This window comes from Zootoca vivipara, chromosome 2 (assembly GCF_965207765.1).
Source record: "Zootoca vivipara chromosome 2, rZooViv2.hap1.1, whole genome shotgun sequence".
Lineage (NCBI taxonomy): Eukaryota > Metazoa > Chordata > Lepidosauria > Squamata > Lacertidae > Zootoca > Zootoca vivipara.
The window spans coordinates 57,205,782-57,225,796 of record NC_142584.1 but is presented as its reverse complement, the minus strand read 5'-3'; the positions used below and the strand labels follow the sequence as shown (position 1 = coordinate 57,225,796).

General features: G+C 42.1%; 1 protein-coding gene across 4 annotated transcripts in view; it reads right to left on the bottom strand.

Annotated features, from left to right (window-relative positions):
• The window catches only part of SPOCK1 (SPARC (osteonectin), cwcv and kazal like domains proteoglycan 1), a 425,281-nt gene that overhangs the window by 76,017 nt on the left and 329,249 nt on the right, over nucleotides 1-20,015 (bottom strand). For all 4 annotated transcript variants that reach the window (XM_088661937.1, XM_035105504.3, XM_088661938.1 and 1 more), the window contains exon 6: nucleotides 16,227-16,341. In XM_088661937.1, the coding sequence (XP_088518063.1) occupies nucleotides 16,227-16,341 (115 nt within the window). The remainder of the gene's footprint in view (nucleotides 1-16,226; nucleotides 16,342-20,015) is intronic.

The window sequence follows — 20,015 nt, the reverse complement described above, 5'->3', positions numbered from 1 at the left end:
CTGCTTCACTCTGTTTCAAACTGGGATGCGAGATAACTTGGCCGTTCAAAGATAACACTCTGTGGATCACAAAGGAATTCAGGAGCCGCCTGGTTCTGTTCAAAGCGATAGGGTAACGTCCATCGCGCCAAGAGCGCCTCTCCAGCAAGGAGGACCAAAGCAGCGTCATCCCCGGGCAGGTGTCCATGAGGATATCAAAGTCACTGAATATTTTCAATTTTAAATCCACTGCATTACGGCAAGCAAGGTCATTCTCACCGAGCTGCACCACCAGCAGGTCAGGGTAGCCGAGTGAAGCAGCCCGGTTTTGGATGGTCGGCAGCAACATCATGCCTCTCCTTGCAATCCAAGACACTTTCACAGATTCTGGGAGGCCCCAGACTGCTCCCCAGGCCCGCCACTATCGCCCTTTCCCGGGCCCAATGGACTATGCTGTGCCCGGGTGGTCGGCAGCAACATCATGCCTCTCCTTGCGATCCAAGACACTTTCACAGATTCTGGGAGGCCCCAGACTGCTCCCCAGGCCCGCCACTATCGCCCTTTCCCGGGCCCAATGGACTATGCTGTGCCTGGCTATTCAAACGCGCACAATCTGGCCACCTGGAAAACAAAGAATGACAACCGGGGATCAGCGATGGTGACCCGGTCGACGCTACGCACGGATGTACTTATTTGTACGCGTTCAATTTCCACCTCCCCAAGTCCTGAATTCTCTCGGATGAAAGGCTCAAGTGCATGGCTGAAGTAGCTGCGCCAAACCTGAAAGAGTGGGCAGAGAATTCGCTGGGGCTATAACCGCAGGAGGCAATGGCCTTGCGCAGGACCATGGCGAATTGGTGGCGGGTAAGCCTAGCCTTGTCCAAATGAATAAGCAGGGGACCCAGGCCAGCCGGACGCAGGTAGAGGAACCTCCTGGTATCTTTTACTGGACATGGACCTGCAGTGCCTGTTGCCGGGAGGCGTATAATAATGCCTTTTCCTTTCTGGTCAGTCTTAGAGCATCGGATGTGCACCATAGCTTGGGAGTCGGACAGTGGCACATCCCCTATTATAATGCCCCGTGTGATGCCATCAGGGTGGTCCTCGCAGACCACTTCACCTACTCTGAGCGCCCTAAAGTAGGCTATCGAGAACGCTGCTGAAAATAAACGCGCTTTGAACTTTGTCCAGCAAAGGGTCCTCAGCTGCTTGTGTATCTGAACCAACATGTCAAACGTAATAGGCCGCCTAGTATCACTGGCAGGTGGCTGGAGCCGACGCCAGCCCTCCATAGCACTGCGTAAGTGGAAGTTATCACGCGGGTCTGTGAAATAGAGTGATTTAGAGAAAAAGGTTATGGCTGCTGGGTGGATGTTAAGGGTCTTTGCGGCTCGCCCAAGATTCCTTAAATGCACTATGTATTGCATGACCTCTTCCTGAGTAGGCAGGCCAGGGACGAGTCAGCAGCTCCTTTTTTCTGAAGTTAGTGAAATCCGACCAAGCCCGTTTATAAGAGCTAAGGGTGGAAGGGGCAACCGACGCAAATACTCCCTTTAGGATTTCATGCTCCCAAGGCTCCATAGGTGTTCCAGGAACGGCTCTGGCCACTGGCGCGCCTCTGGTGCCAACAAGCGGAAGTGGTCCATCTGGAAGCGAGACAAAGCATCTGCGATGTTATTATTAAACCCCAGCACAAATTTGGTCGAAAAATGCATGTTGAATTGCAAGCTCAGTAAGACAAAATGGCGTAAGAGGGTGACACTCTTGCAGATCTTGAAGATTGCAGAGTTAGGACGCTGACCACCGCTTGATTGTCGGTTCTGAAGCAGACTCGTTGATTCCTGAATTCCTCGGACCACAAATGCACGGTTACCACTATAGGGAAGAATTCTAAGAATGTTAAGTCGCGTGTAATGTCTGTACCCTCCTAGCTGGCCGGCCAACGCTGTGCACACCATTTTTCTTTGAAATAGACTCCAAAACCCAACGTACTTGCCGCGTCCGACTGCACCTGAAAGTCGGAACGCAAGACCACGTTGTCCTGCCACAGAGATACCCCATTGTAATTTGCCAGGATTCTAGGTCGGCCTTTACCCCGTGAGGGAGTCGCTTCCTGTGGAACGGTTTAGTTAGACCTACCGTGAGTCTGGCTAATCGCAGGCAGAAAGGGCGGCCCAGTGATATTACCCTACAAGCGAAATTCAGGTGACCCAGGAGTGATTGGATTTGTCTAAGGGTGAGTTTTTTACAGGGGATGAGCTGTCTAATAGTCTCCTTGAGGCCGTTAAGTTTGTCCACAGGCAAACGTCAGCACATGCTCCAGGAAGCCATACTAGCCATCAACACTTCATTGTTTTGGAACATCGTATGGTAGTAGCAGCCAGGCTCTATTTTTTTTTTTTTGGAACTCAAATGTTTCCTGATTAATCTGGTATGCATGTGCATGAAATGGCATACAGGCATTCTAGCCATCAACTGGGTGCCATAAGAATGATGCATAATAGCCTACTATGCTAACCTAATCAGGGATCTCATACTGATAAGCTGGAGAGGTCGTACCGTATAACCGAGGCCAATACCTGACTCTTTCAGGAAACCCCAGAGATTGAAAATACCTAAGAGTTGAAGTATTATTATAATTATTATAGCAGTTATTATCATTATAGTTAATATTATACTTGTTGTATATATTATTCTTATTATTGCTATTATTATTAGTGTGGGGGGGGGGGAAATAAAGCCCCCTGCCACCTTGAAAGGACTGCTTACCCCTGAAACAAGAGGACGCCGGATGGTTCCCTAAATGCTTCTCACAATCATGCACATTCTGATATACTATACAAGATAAATTTCATACCTCAATAAGCTGCTAGTGGTACCGGAACCTTTATAACTGATACCTCTGGTCACCTAGCTTTTGAAGCAGCATGAAATATGATGTCCCAGTTACAAATATATACTGTTAGAGAGCACTTAGAAACAAAAGGCATAGCTTGGAAACAAAAAACAAAAAACATTAGACCCCCTAGGATATGCAGCTGCCCCGCATGGGGATCAAATTGCAACCTTGGCATTATAGGCACCATGCAACAGAGCATTCAAGATGGGGGGGGGGTCTGGTACAGTACAGTGTACACTGGCCTAGGCAAGCCTGACTGAGGGCCTTCTCGGTAGTGGCACCCGCCCTGTGGAACGCCCTCGCAGCAGATGTCAAGGCAATAAGCAATTATTATACTTTTGGAGTGGAAGACAGGAGTGCCTGGCGCGCTATGGTCCATGGGGTCACGAAGAGTCGGACACGACTAAACGACTAAACAACAACAACATACTTTTGGAAGACAACTGAAGGCGGCCCTGTTTAGGGAAGTTTGTAATGTTTGATGCTGTACTGTTTTTAATATTTGGTCGGAAGCCGCCCAGAGTGGCTGGGGAAACCCGGACAGATGGGCGGGGTATAAATAATAAATTATTAATATTATTATTATATAAATTATGCAAATATTACCACAATAGCAATGCATTAAAGGGCGGCGCCCTAACTCAGTATTGTTTATACTGAACCGCAGCCGAAAATAGGGAAGCGTACATATAAGCAAAAGAGAACGTATGATTAAAATTAATGCCATTAGGACAATTAAGCTAAAGTGAATTTCATTTAAATATTCATTTATTATTATTATTATATGTCAATATGGATAGTAGTGGATCCGAAAATGTATCCCACAGGAGCAACAAACGCTTAAATAAATTCAGTTATTTTAAAGAAAGCGACACTAATGAATGCAATGAGAGTGTCAGGCTTAATGCTAAAACAGGCCGAAACAGTTAATGCAATTAGGACAATTTAAACTAGAGTGAGTTTTATTTAAGTATTCATTCATTTATTTTATTATTATTGTTATTATTGTTATTATTATTATTATTATTATTATTATTATTATTATTATTATTATGTCAGGAACAATATAGGTAGTAGTGGATCCGAAAAATGTATCCCACCGAAGCAATGAAAGCTTAAATTCAGTTATTTGAAAAAGCAAATAAATAGCCTTCAACTGAACGTAATGAATTCCATGTAAATTAAGTTGTGGAAAATTGGTTCCACCAGCCCCTTTCAAAATGTCTATTAACTTATAGTAACTGCAGAAAAATCAAACGGAATAATGCCCACTGTGTGAACAGGCAACACCAATTAGCCAAAACATAATTGAAGTAATAAAGGTATTTATCCCAAGGTCATGAGTTCGGATAGGCAGCAGGTGAACAGGATGACTCAAGATTAAATGGCATGGTCACCAGTAGAATAGAATATTTTACTCACGCACCTCCTGCGCTGGCTAGGCTAGCCCTTAAGTGTTAAAAATTAAAAAACCCTGACCCTGTACCATTAAATTCTTTCACCAAAAATATATTTCTTTAATTACAAAGAGGACAATACAGACCTCCAGCATAGTTCAGTATTGTTTATATTCCCTATAATCAGGACTGAAATGATTTCAGAGTGTCCTACTTAAAGACACAGTTACAGTTATTTAGTTTCCACATAAAGACAATCCAATAAATTAAATACACCTATTATAAATCTGGTTATTGTAAGATCAAATTATGTTAGTTTAATCTTAAGGTTGGCAGATCTAGGCTACATGTGCAGGTCACCGTGGTAAAGCAGCACCAATAAATGCAATATTTAAATCTTATGAAGTAAATTTGAAGGTATCCCCCCCCTTTTTTTAATGCAAGGGACAACTAAAGATAATGAATGGTTATACGTAAGGATGCTAGCTATAAATCTATAGCAGCCTGCTGTCTACGTTTCACAACCACAGCTTGCAAACTTTCAGCAACATAACACTTGTAGCAGTCACAGATAAGAGAAACACAAAGTAGCAATGAAGTAGCCTGCTGAGTTACGGGGACAATGTAACATTGTTACAACTACCGCTGCTGGCTCGGAAAATGCCCAGAGAGAAAAGGCATCCTCTGGTGCAGCAACAAGGTTGCAGCCCTCGAAAATAGAGCAATTAAAGGCTCACGAAGCCACCAGAAAGGCAGAGTGGAAAGTGCCGGTCCTAACGACCCCTCTGCCTCAAAGTTATAGCTGCAGAAAATGCGGGGGTGGGGGTTGTGAGATAAGTGTAAAGATAGTAAAGGGGAACATGAAAATAAATCCCTTCTTACTTCCAACGGGCATGCAAAACTTGCCAATAAGCAAATGAACTGAAGGCAAAGCCCGCTTGTAGATTGCAGCTTCTTTAATTGCAATTTGTTATTAGTAATCCCCAAACAGCCCTGCAGTACTGGAGGGACAGTGCGTGCCTCTCCTAAGATGGCCGCTGCTGCCAGGCCACGTGGCCACACTTAAAATGGAGACCGGCAAGGAGTTGTAACCATGACAACGATACAAACGCCAGGAACCATGCTCCAGCGCCCGGGAGTAAATAAACTGAACGCAGGAATTAAAGGAAACGATGGGGGAATTAAGAAGAGGGCTCCCAAAGAGGCTGAAAGGCAGCAGCGGATGAATGAGTTGGGGGGAAAGGTGGGTTAGGAAGGGAAGCTATGGGCAGCGAGCACAGGCAGGAGCTAGCTGCAGCGCTCAGTAATGCTGAAAAAATATAAACCAAGCATTAAAGATAATCAAGCACAATCATGCAATTAAAGGGAGCTTGGGGGGAGGGAAAGAAGCTGAAATCTCAGCAGCCCAGTCAGACACTCTGCAGGAAAGGGAAGGGGAGCACTGTCGGAGGGGATTAACAGCCGATCGGAAAGGTTAGATAAGAGAACGAGCCTGTAAACAACAGAACTTTTACCCGAGCACTGCAATATAAAAAAGGGGCAGCCACCAAGCCTGCACACCCACAGAGGGGAGAGCTCTGAAATTCGCCCCCCACGCACGCTCCATGCAGAACACGCTCCCCTACAGTAACGAGCACCCGCCTCCCAGCTGATTGGGGGTAACCATCGCGGCCCTTTTAAAAACCCAGCAAAAATGCCCCTTTTCCAAAACTTTGCAACCCGTTTCCCAGGTGGGCAGTGGAGAGCGCACAGCCACATAACAATACGATACCGCGAATTGTTCGCTCCGGCGAAGAGGGACGAAAGAGGGAGCTTTTCCCGCCTGCAGAGTGCTTAAAGTTGGTGGCCCCGCCCCGACCGACCTCATTGGCTGGTCGGGGGGTGACGCAGGCGGGAACCTACCATTGCGTAGGGGCTGAGCTTGCAGCCCCTACGCGATGGTACAGTCGGGCAGCCCACAACCCCACCTCCGTCGCAGGCGCGGAAGTGGCTTTTTCATTAGCCCACTAAGTTCCAAACTAATGCAGAAATGGGGCAGAGTGAACTTAATACTGGGGGGGGGGGGAGAGAATGGACAAAACCCAAAACTGACAGGTTTGTCCACCCCTAGTCTAGAGTCTTACATTATAACTTACATATAACTTACTGTGAATACCTTTGAGACAGTTCAATATGCAAAATAGCCCCTGAAAAGTACACTTTGGCTCTCTATTTCATCTTCATGTAAAAGACAATCTCGTTCATACCAAGCAAAACAGCTCCTTTGATGGGCTGTTGAAAGTAAACAAACCTAATTTATTTATTTATTTTGTAAAATATTAATATCCCCTCTGGGGAAAACAGCATTACAAAGAGCAGGATCAATTCCAGGTTTATGCTTCGAAACGCAATAAAGCTTATTAGGCAGCCAGCGTTCCAGAATAAAACACTTACAATGGCACATACTTAGAGAAAGAGCATTTAAAGCATTTGTTTTCAAATTAACATTATGATCTGCCAACAATTTGGTATAATATTGGTAAGTGTCGCATCAGACACAGACAAAGTTACAGCTGCATGAAGAGCATTAATAATGTGCTGGAATTGGGAACAATTTTTTTTTAAAAAATAAAATGTACTGAAGCTGTAAGAATTTCTGAGCTTTATTCTTAGGTCTCTGAATAGTCTCTAACAATTATGTTGAAATATGAGCCAAAAAAGTAAAAAAGTGAGGCAAAGAGGAAGTTGGAAAGCCACAAACAGCCCACATATGCCAAAGCTGTATAATAGAAGGGCCGCTGTTTAAATCTGTAGGGTGTCCTTAGAAGATATGACTCAAATACATTATTAATAGGAGCTTTTAGGAAGGCTTTAGGGCAAAATCTCCCAAACTCATGAAGAAAGTTAAGAGGTTTTGTGGCATTTCGAGGTGGAAGACAGGTGGCTGCCATAACACTAATGTTACCGAGTCATATGTTCATATGTTATTAGCTCTTTTGATTTAAACTGTGGTCTAAGCACTGGCTGTTCAGAAATTTGCTTTACAGATCTTCAATACAATAATGGTATTGAAAGGGGAAATAGTCCAGTAATTTAGCTTGAGTTGGTGTAGATTACTTGAATGTATAGATTCTTGAAGGCTCCTCTTCCTCCTTTCTATAATGCCTTCTTAAAAAAAGAAAGATAAAGCTGTTGTTCTAGGGGCTGTCAAAATTTTCTGAGCAGAAGGTTTATGTCATCCTGCAGTATTCAGGCTCATGACATTTCGATTTCATGTCTGGGAATTTTCTCTCTCTCTTGGTTCTGAAATACAGCACAACCACTTACTATATTCTGATGGATGTTAGGTAAATAATGCTGATTAAAGAAATTCCATTGAAATTGAATGGAAATGAGTTAACTGTCATTGATTAGCTCATTAAATGTAGCTGACTTGCAACTCAATAGAGGAGAAGACAGGTAGTTGAGCACAAACAATAGGATAGTCATTCCATTGTGGACAGGATGTACACTTTAGAGTGTAACATTTAGAGGGGAAGTCGTCAATATAAGCTGTATCTGCATTCTTCTACACTGACTACTGGACCTTCAGACAGGAAGTTGGAAGATCAGTATGCCATATACCTGTATGGCCCAAATGCTTCTTTTTTTCCATATTCCTGATATGAATTAAAGCAGGGAGGGGCTGGGCCGGGCCTACCTTTCGGCAGAGTATGGAACCATCTCAGACAGTAGATGCTAGGTGGCAAGCACTGCCCCCTGGATGTTGTTTCTGAACCCCTGGATGTACTCTTTTGTCAGAGGACAGAGCTGTGTGTATCACATGGCCTGTCCCGCACCCCCATAACTGGTGCCCTCAGGTGCAATGGAGGAAACGGCCATTGCCACTTACTGCTGTTGGTGTAGTCACATAAATGTTACGTTGTAAAGACTGCTGTTGCTGAATTATTGCATATATCCATGGACAAATGAAACACACACACAGAAACTCGTATTTTTTTCAAAGTATAGTATAATACCACCTAGACACACTAAAGAAAGCAAAGTTAAAAAGACATAGGAAGTACTGTTATGGGTTAGTCTGGTGACAGAGGTTACAGAAGGGCATAAAAACAGATTGCCGAGTACACCGATTGCCATTTTAAAATCCAGCACTTGCCAATGTAAATTCCTTTGGGATCGCCAGCTGTTTCTTCTTTAAGGGTCATCACTTAATTTACAGTATTGCCCCTTCTTGTATTAAACGCTAACTTTATGGAACTGAAATTTCACTTATTTAAGAACTTGAGAGTGCTTTAAAAAAAGAAGTTTTGCCTAGTGCCTCAAACTGAAGTTGTGATAATAATAGATGCTTGTGAAATTTATTGTAATACACATTCCGTTCCCCTTCTGATAAAAGGTTGTGAGAAACCAAAGAAAATGAAAACAGCAAAACTACAACTGTAGCTTTGTACTTCTGCCAATTACAGTTGTGCCAATTTTATAGCCTTACAAAACAAACATACCAATGGCAAATTAAGTTATTCTATTGCTTAATTGCTATTACAGCAGTTCAACAGAAGCTGCAACACTGCCAGTAAGAGATTTATTCAGTGATGCTCATCTGCTTCCCTCCAGTGGCACATGAAGAACTCTCTAGAACTCTCATTTTTCCATAATGGCAGAAGACACAAATATGATAAGGTGGGCCCTGGGTCTGGAAAGCCTGAGGAGTCTTTTCTCAACACTCTAATATCCAGATTACTGCAACATGCTCTATGTGGGGTTGAGGACATTCCAAAAACTTCAGGTAGTGCATAATTCTTCTGTAAGGATGCTGACTAGCACATCTGTGTGGAATCATTATCACATTTATTTTGATATACAGTATCTGCATTGGCTGGCTAAATGCTACTGGGCTCAATATAAGATGTTCACATTAGTTTGGGATCTGATGCAGCACCTCCCCCTATAGCAGCCAATCTGGCTCTGAGATCAGCAAAAGGGGCATTTCTTTTCTCACCAGCAGGGCTTGTCCCTTATGTGGTTGCACAGAACAGGGCCTTCTCTGTAGTGGCACTCTGGCTGTGGAATTCCTTCTTCCTGGTCTTCTGACAATGCATCAAGACACATCTGTTCATCTGGCTTTTGATGAAAACTGGTTAGAATGTCCAGTGTTGTGAATTTTGTGGATTTTAAGCTCCATTTTATGTTGGCAGCTATATCTTGCCATGTTGTTTCAATAATTTGTTTAACCTTATTTTCAATGGGTGTCTCATCTTGTTAATTGCCCTGGGACCCATTTTGTTGAAGGACAATTTAAAAAGCTTAATAAATGAATGAATACCAAATCAGAGCAACCAAGGAACTTTGGATCAGCTCCATAATATTTACTGTCATTCATGAGATACACTGACCCATTCCATTTTCTCTCTCTGCAACACACTGTGGTGCTGATTTGTGGGTAGATAGGGAGGCAAGTACTGCTCTGTGATTAACTCTCTCTTAGCACATAGGTTTGGACTAGAAGCCCTCCAACGCTATTAAACGACCACAGACTCTTGCTTCAAACTTCAGTATTCATTCCCTTGCCTTGCTGAAATATTTCCTGTACTGAATTTGTTTCAGGGAGCAGGGGCATACTGTCTGAAAGGGCAGCTAACAAGAGCTGATTACAAATAAACCTTTATCTTTCAACAGCTGAGTTGGAAATGGTCACCAAAACAGACTGTAAGGCCTGGTGCTGTTAATAATGAAGCACAGACCCCATGCTTTGATGAACTTCAAAGTTTGTGTGCCACAAGCAGGCAGGCAGGCAGGCAGAGAATGTGGATTAAACATTTGCTTTCACTTTAAAAATATGCCATTTGTAATACAGCATCACTATGAGGGTTTTGCTTCTTGGAGAACTGAGCAAAAATCCAATTTTCAAAACACAGGGACCAAAGAATACAATTTGCTTGTCTCTTCAAAGATTTTGCTGCAGAATGCCAGACAATGCAGAGAGCATATATCATTATAGTGACAAATCGTCCTTTAATTTTCCTTCTTACCATCTTATAATTCAAATGAAATGATTATTATGATGTGAATGCCTTAGTGATACTGGGTGCTGATGTTAACAGGGAGCTATTATTAAAGAAATTATTTGTCCAGTTTACCCTTCTTCAGATCAGAACTGTAATCAATCAGGCACTGCAGCTAATACACTTCCATTCAACTCAATAGGGCTTGCAAAATAAATCATGAAAGAGACCCATGAAAGATGTGCAGCATAATTTTTACAAATTCAGCTCCAATCAAGCTATTCATAGTATGGGTCTCTGCAGCTAAATCAGGCCAGTGCTATATAATATTGTCTCATGCAGGGCATACTGGCCTCCTTACTCCCAGGAAAGTTGCAGAATAAATGAATGAGCTACACCAAATTTCCTGCACCACACATCAAATGTTAGCAGTTAGGGCCTGCAATGGTACTGTCCAGGGTCCTGTTTCTCCATTCCTGTCACCCCTTAGCATGCAACAGGAAGCACTTGTGGACCACAGGTGTTCCATGTCGAGTTCATGTTGTCCTTGCCAGCTCTGCAGCACCATCAGCACCAGACTTGGTATGGCCAAGCTGCGATTGTGGATCCGTTCAGATTCTAAATAAGGATGCTAAATCCAGCTGCCACTTCCCATCAGAGCCACTGACCTCCCATCAAGGTGAAAGTGGCATGTGCTTGCCTGATTGGAGGACAGAGAAGGGTATGTGAGTGTGTATAGAAACTAGCCTACTGTACAAAGGTAGGATTCACATTCCTTGCTCGGCCTACTTTTGCCTCTGTTGCTGCCCCACTGGCGTGCGGCCCTTGGAAGGTGGCCATCAGGCTGTTTTGCACCCCTAAGTATGAAGCTCTGATTCTCTGATCTGAGGCTCCATGGAGATGCTCTAAGTTACTAAACACAATGTTTTATTTCAAAGCACACCTATCAGGCTCCATTCACCTTGGTGGGAGTTGTGTTAGCTGCTTTCCTATAGTGGGATCTCTTGCCACTAGAAAAACGCATGAATTATGAAGCCACATGGGCAGGATAAAATTGCACAACAGAATTTTGAGTAGAAGGGAAAGATCCATAAGATGATGGTTGCTTAAATGGCAAACATTTTCCAATAATATCATCTGAGATCCCACCTCAGGTAAGCCACACCAATACTGCTCTCTCTGTTTTTCATTCACATGGCATTTTTTGGTTTTTTTTTAAAAGACTAATCTAATTGCATGCTGGAAAGTAAATGTTTCTTTATACTTTTAACTTAGAATCATAATTGTGCTCAACCAAGTGAACATATGCAGAACAAAGTGGAAGCCTGGAAATTAGAAGTTTAAAATTACATATATTAACTCATATGAATGGATTAAGAAAGCTTATGCAGCAGTTTGGTGAGTCACGCTTCCATTTTGCTCAGAACTCTGGCACTGTTCAGCAGTTTCCCACTAACATCCCTCTACTGAAGCACCGGTTTCAGCACTGCCTTCTCTTATTTCTGCTTAGCAATATAGTCATGTCTGAATAGATTTCACAAATTCAGCTTCTCATAAGTGATGGAAATACTGCCTCACCTGTCAGCAAAATTCAGTTGAAGGAATTTTGTACCTGACACTCTTATTGAGAAAACAAATTAATCTCTGAGAGACTTTCTGTTTACATTACCTCAGCACAAACTGGACCTTGCTAATTACATAACAGAACTGCAGGCAGGACACCAAATTGCTGGCTTTATAGGGAGAGACATTATAAAATATTCTGTGCATAAGTGGGTGGGTGGGTGTGATCAGGGAGATACTGCGAGTGGGCAGAGGCTAGGTCTCAAAGGCAATGTTAGAGATACAAGAATTGCACAACCACCAGCAACAAACCTCATCAAGTTTTTTTTTTGATCCCAGCAGTTTTGGCCAGAGAAATATATCCTCCATGAGCAGACCATTGGTCCATCTAGCTCAATATTGTCTGTACTGACTGGCAGTGGTTCTCCAGTGTTTCAGGCAGTTGTGTTTCTCAGCTTTATCTATGGATGCCATAGATTTAAACTGGGACATTCTGCACACAAAGGAGATACTCCACCACTGAGCTCTGGCCCTTCTCAAAGAAAAGGATGCTCGTTACAGTTCTTACTGCCACAGTTCTTAGCTACTCAAAAGAAGCAGCCATCTACTTTCCCTAGCCAGCAGAGGCAGCAGTATGGATCCATGTGGGCACCTCCATTGCAAGAGGTGGGTGTAGCAGGAGAAAAAGCCTCAAAGCAGTGGCACCACTGTTGCTTATTGGAAGAAGGGAGAGCAAGGCAGAACTGAGGTTGGGGCTGTGCGAGCATAGTGGTGGGAGTGTTGGATTGGTGCAACTGGTGACCTGTGCAGGCCTAGGCTCACTGTTTCACCATCTCCATTCTGGTAGGCAGCCACAACAGTGCTGCCGGGAGGCTATTGCTGTAGCTCCATCCCACTAGCCAATCTGCTTCTGGTCACTGCTGCCTACCTTGGTTGCCAGAAGAAGAAAACCTGACACCTTTGTGAGATGGCTGAGATAAGCAACACCCTTGTATTGGGACTGGCAAGAAAGAGGGAGGCCCCAGTCTTGGAATATCGCTAGGCTATAACTTTAATTATTTACAGGCATTGGTGAATCAACAGAACACAGTGGTTGTAGTGGGAGTGGAAAGAAGGCCCTCATTTCTACCACTGCAGTTTACTACAGGAGCTGGCCTTGCGATCCATGCCACTTTTGATTCCTTGGGACAATCAGTTAAAGCCCAATCCTTTTAGCCAGGTGCAACCTGAGTTTAATCTTAGAATGGGACTACATAGGGTTGTCCTTCTTCAAGTACCTGGAAAATGTCATGGGTGTGGATTTTGACACCTGCATTGGCCACAGGCCACATAAGAGAGCAGTACAGTGATTGGAAAAATTGGTAGATCAGTTACACACATGCACTAATTGTGAGAGTAACATACAGGATGGTCATTAAAAGAACCAACTCCAAAATAATTATTGTCTCAATCACTTGAGAAGTTGTGTTTCCAGAAGGAGAGTGAACACATCAGAATGTGCTCTGCACAGCAGAATTAACTAATAAGAGATTCAAGCAAAACAAAAGCTTGCCTGCTGAATATGTACTTCCTGTCAAATTGCATTTATCAACCTAACGGTTATTAGAATTTATTCTGTTATGTGAATGAAATTGTGTGCTTAAAATGTCACTGGAGATTTATTAATATGATACAGCCTGTGATAAGGGCATGTGAAAGGGCATAGAGAGAGCAGATAATGTGAGGCAATGGGTGTGCATGTGTATTTGTTTAAGAGAAGAAAAAAGAAAATTAAAAGGTGGCAATTTATCGGTGAGGTTTTTTTTCCAAAACCATCCCATCCACATCAGGGATTACTAGACACATGTGTAATATTAGGTGACCATACAATGGAAAATGCTTTCTCAAAAAAAAAGCTCTGGGAGGAAGACCTTTCATTGCCTACAGACAGCCACCCAATCTTAAACAACTCCTCACCCACAATAATACAACCACCAGACTTAACATGGACACTGGTACCAGAGCCTGCAATAAACCCAGATGCCAACTTTGCTGCCACATACACCCAGACAACACCATTACTGGCCCCAACAACATCCAACATACCATCTCAGGACTATTTAATTGCTCATCCTCTAACATTGTGTATGCCATCAAATGCCAACAGTGCCCTTCAGCTCTCTATATTGGACAAACAGGCCAAACCCTACGCCAAAGGATAAATGGACATAAATCTGACATCAGGAACCAGAAGACAGAAAAACCAGTAGGAGAACACTTCAATCTCCCAGGACATTCTATACAAGATCTCAAAGTAGCTGTCTTACTACAAAAGAATTTCAGAAATAGACTGGAAAGAGAAGTTGCTGAATTGCAACTTATCACCAAGCTCAAAACCATGGAGGGACCTGGTTTGAACAGAGATATCGGGTTCTTATCTCATTATACATGATAAGCGATCTTCAGCCATCCCCACCCTTGCTTTTTCATGCAAAACCATTTGCAGTCGTTTGCGGTCATCAACAGCTATCAGTCAGTCAATCACCCATTTCCACCACCCTTCTGAGTGATCCCCCCTCCCCATCCCCACCCCTCCCCACCCCTTCTCTACATAAGTGCCTGGAAACTTCCATTTCACTGTATCTGAAGAAGTGTGCATGCACACGAAAGCTCATACCAAAATAAAAACTTAGTTGGTCTTTAAGGTGCTACTGAAGGAATTTTTTTTATGATAAAATGTGGTGAGCAGGGGAAATAATGATGCATTCTTTAAGAGGAGCAGCCCAATTAAATGCTGTTATTTAGAACAATAGCTGCAGCATAATATCATCTTCCTTGGGTCTAAAAAAAACAATAAAAACAATAATACAATAAAGATATCCTTTTAGATATAGGTTGCTTTTCTTCAATTTTCAATGCACAATTTAGAATCTTGGAAAATCAGGGTTCTAAATCGCACAAGGAACCTGCACGAGTAGAAAAATCTCCCTACCCAGAAGTTATTATTTGAACTAATGTAGGGCAAAGGGGCAATGATAGGTCATTCGCCAGTGTGCTCATCCTCACAAACCCTCATAATGTTAATGATTTGGAAACCTAAACAGGGCTGGCATGTGTCCTCATTGGGCTCATTAGTGACGTGGGAGAGGAAAACCAGAGGCCATTAGTGGAGGTGGTAATAAGTGAAGGCTTAGGAGAGACATGGACACTGTTTTCTTCTATTCCACTAGCTGGGAATGCTGCAATGGTCTCTGGGCTAGCCACTTTGCTGATTGCCCAGTTAGCATTCTTTAACACACCTATTGATGGCGTCTCACAAAGTTTGAGAAACACTGAATGTTTGAGAAACAAGAGGTGTTCTTAGAACTCATGCAGAACAGTAGTCCTAACCCTTAGTAGACTCAGGGGCTGCCTTTAGCTGAAACATGCATTTGGTGACCCACTTCCTATTTTTCAAACATTTATTTGCATGGTGATAGTGCTGCAACCCACTTTCAGACTGAAATCTTATACTACAGAACTTACATGAGAGTAAGCCCCACATGGAACTTAATAGGACTTTCTTCTAGACATGTATAGGATTTCACAGTATACCGTGTCCCAAAACACCAGTCAAAGATAAATGCTCTAAAATTTCTGCAGAGGCTTCTACCAACAGGAAGTTGCATTTTTTCTCTCCGCAGCCCAACCCTTGGTTCCCACACTGACGAAGCCATTACACACATTCCTGCCACCTTCTTCTGATGCACTACCCTTCACATGAACTTGCAGCAGCATTTCAATTCAACTGCAAGGCTCCAGTGACCCATTCAGTAAAGTGGAACCTCGGTTTATGAACACCTCGGTTTACGGATTTTTGGTTTACGAATGCCGCGGACCCATCTGGAACGGATTAATTCACTTTCCATTACTTTCAATGGGAAAGTTCACTTCAGTTTATGAACGCTTCAGTTTATGAACAGACTTCCGGAACCAATTACACCCATGCTTCGGGTTAAGTACGCTTCAGGTTGAGTACTCCGCAGACCTGTCTGGAATGGATTAATCCACTTTCCATTACTTTCAATGGGAAAGTTCGCTTCAGTTTATGAATGCTTCAGTTTATGAACAGACTTCCGGAACCAATTGTTTTCATAAATCGAGGTACCACTGTATTTGAAAATCACTTATCTAGGATTCCAGAATGCTTGGGCTAGAGGCTTTTTCCACGTTCTTCACAAGTCATAACAAAAGAGCTCCAGGACTTGTAATTCTGTTGCTACAACATCGATTGCAATCCAACAGCCATATGCTTGAAAGTTAAGTCTCGCCGAACTCTGTGGATCTCTCTTCAGAGTAAATATGGATTGGACTGGACAGCATACCATACCAACAGCAAAAGCAATTAGAAAGACATTTTATATCAAAGTCAACAGATCAACTCACCAGTTTTCTCAGCCTTGTGCTTTAGACTTTCCTGTCCTGGAAGGCATGGGCAAGGCCCTTCACAGCGAGCTGCAATGTTTTTGCCAGATGTGCAGGCATGAAACTCCAACTTGCACTGCAATTGCAACAAAAACAAAACAAGGGACTTTCATTTGAGGTAAAACAATTGTGGAGGGAGAGGGGAGGACGAGAGAGAGAAATTACACATTGCCAAATAGTTAGGACCTTTGAGGTGGCAGTTGTTTCCTAAAGAGCTTATTTCCCAAAGAGCATCCATGTGCCTGGCCAATAGGGTATCACTGTACATAACGGGAATTCCTTTTCCCTCTTCATGGTATGGCAGAATTCCAGTTTTGAGTGTTTGTCCAATAAACAAATTTTTTTTCCTTTAATATGTTGTGTTAAGGGCTTTCCATCTTTACACAAGCTCCAAAATGTCAGGAAATTACAACTGCTAAGCTGCAGGTGTGTAATTTAGGCAAGATTGATATGGTATGGTATTCTAACCTGTAGTTAGTTCCATCTTCACCACTACCTTCAAGTTACAAGTACAATTATTACAATGTTGGTATCCATGCCCTACAACCACTCAAGCCAATTTCTGTACATTCTATAGTTATTGAAGGTGCAGGAGAAGGCCTGGATTTGCAGGGTGGGTGGGTGGGTGGTGGCAAGCCCTGGTAAAGCTGGTATTTAAAAGCTGGAATGGAGAACAAAGAAATTCAGGAGATACAGCACAGTGTTACCACCTAAATCTTTCCCTTTTTTGTGAAGACTCCTTAGAGCCTTTAAGCTGCCTGTTAGAAATCCAGCCACTGTGCACCTTAAAGACTTTCCCCCTTCCTCCGTGCCTCTCAAACTATTTTTACTCATGTCTTGTGATTTTTTCTCCCTGTCCTTTCACACCTAACACCTAACCTCTTGGCTGACCTGACCTGTAAGCTCTTCAAGAGTGAGGCCTATTCTATGAGAATTTTGTACTTCAGAGGCTAAGACTGGCCAAAAACTGCTGCCTAGCAACAATGGAATAACAGGTCCATTGACTAACATTGGCCAGGAAAAAGCATTTTTAATAACAATTAATGACAATTTACAGAACTCATAGGTGAAAGCAAATACAGTACTGTACTAGACATGCCTTTTGACCTAAATCAGCAGCCCATTTTCCAAAGAACACAGTGCACAGGAAGAAATCTTTATGGGGAACAACCCCAGCAAATTATGTAGAAGAAAAACATACAATACCCTTTAACTCATTCAGAATGAGCCATTTCTTATCTTTTCTACCCCAGATTTGTCATGGAGAGTCCTCAAATCTTCATTTCTTGTACTGGCAAGTTTCAAATCTATTTGTTGAGACATTTTTAAACTAAAAAATTGTAGAACCTACTGCCCCCTGATTTTTCATTATACTGATGGAATGCATTTACCCTCAGCAACAAAACATAAAATAAAATAAAACAAATTGAAACAAAATGCACTGTTATATATCTCTCTTCTCCTTTTCTGGCTTTCTCACAGTCACACCCACAAAGTATAATTTATTAACTGACCCAAATATGCCTGTCACTCACTCTCACTTCATCCAACATTCCATTCAACACCCTCCACTTAATCTTCCCTCACAACAGGTTCATGCTGAGCATATGCAGAAGGCACTGTGACTAACATATGTGGCAAAAAGCCCTTTTAATAAAAGCCACTAACAGGTTATACTATTAGGCAAAAACCCAAACAAAATGCATGCTAGCCAATCGTCTTGACCTACCTAACACAACAAGCCTAATATAAAAATTGAAGATTGGGGGCAATAAATAACAAAAGTAGAGGAAGACTTGGTCTGAGCCTAACATAACAGCATTAGGACTCCTTCATGATAGCAGAAACACTGTACTTTCTACTATCCATATCTTCAAAATGTAATCCAGTTTGTAGCAATAAAAAATACTGCCTTAATTGGAAGATAATCCAAATTGAGTCTAACAACACAATCCTATGCATTCAGAAGTAGTCCTAAGGAGTTAAATGAAACTTATTCCTAGGTAGGTATGCATAGGATTTCAGGCTTAGATTATTACAACTCAATCCCATGTTTACTCAGAAATAAGTTCCACAGTGTTCAGTGTGGCTTAGGTCAAGCTAATATGCATAGGGTTGTGCTGTTAATTATTGCTCTTGTTTTATTTTATTTTTTTAAAAAAAGACTGAAGTCAAATTCTGATCCTATAAATAAATTGTTTTGAATGATTTACAGAGTTGTTTTTATGGATTTTTACTGTGTTTTTTTAAAGAAAGGAACACAAGCAGAGTATAAATCTTATTAAATACATAAATAGGTGTGATGGTTCCTTTTTGTGCAAAATTTAAAAAGGTTATAACCTTTTATATTTACAGACTGATGGCACTGGAAGAGAGCTCATCAGTGATCCAGTGTTTCAACACAGCATACTATAGATTTAGTGCTGAATGCTCCTGAAAGTTAAATCGGTATATAAAGCATAATAATAATCTACTCTTGAGCATGGATGATTTATTAGAGCATAGATCAGCACTGAGCTGAAATATTTGGTGTAAGGTGGAGATATTGGATATAAAAAACACCCCTTGCCAAACTCAACTATGCCCTGGCTATTTAGTCTGTAAATAACTAAAGTACCACCAGTGCTATTCCCTTTCAAGCAGTGGTATTTGTTGTTTGTATTTACACATTCTCGATAATAAAATTCAGCCGAGGAGAGGATATATGTTTTAGAGATGCCTTTTGTTCTATCATATTCAGAGGAATTTTAGTTCCTCTTTTGAAATAAATTTGTGTTTGCAAATAGAAAGGTAGAGTATTAAAATGCTTGGAAGACAGTAATAGCAGCGCAATCCCATACAGTACTCAGAAGTCAGTCCTATAGTGTTCAATCAGGCTTACTCCTTAGTACATGTGTTTAAGGATGCAGCCTTATTGATTTAAATTGGGGTTTAAGCATCCATTTAAGCATGCTTAGGATAGCAGCCCAAGAATCATGGCAAGGTTGGAAAGCAAGATGAACCAATCAGAAAATAGCAAAGCATATTCTGAACAATGACACAGTTCTTTTCTATTCTGCCACAACAAAAGAGCAGAGTGAATGGAATAGGATGTTGTTACAAGATAAATGCCTCCTACTTTGAAAATACCATCAGTAGCTTGGTTCTGCTTGTGTGTAGCTTTGCTAAGAGGGCTCAGTCTTCCTAGGCTTTAATCTAGCAGCAGGAGACCATTATCTTCAGACGACGTTTTGTACCAATGACATTATCTCCTGGGCTCTTTCTGAACTTCAGAAGACCCTGGTGATTGCACACTCCCTATGATATTCTGTCCTTCAGATTTAGAAAATTCACTGACACAGCCAGCTATCTGCTCGAGGCTTTGTTCAGGAGATACTTTGTGATATTTTGCTTGTCTGCATGGTTCTGACAAGTGTGGCTACAACAGAACCACACGCAACTACCCTAAAGTGGACATCACGGGGTACGCTGAAATCCACTCACTAGAGGAAGGATATTTGAATGTTAAAAATAACAAAGCTACTCAAGGCATTTTAAGAGGAAGACAAAGACATTCTCGCGGAAAAAGAAGAAAACAAGAAAAAAGATAGAAAAGGTCAGGATAAAAACAAAAATTTTGTGGGAAGGATATAAACATGAGCCAATATATAATGGTCTTATTTCAAGACTAATTGCATCAAAGAAGGAGAAATTTCAGTGAGCGAAGGATTAACTCCCCCCCGGTTGAATTCCCCCCATTCACTCCTCCCC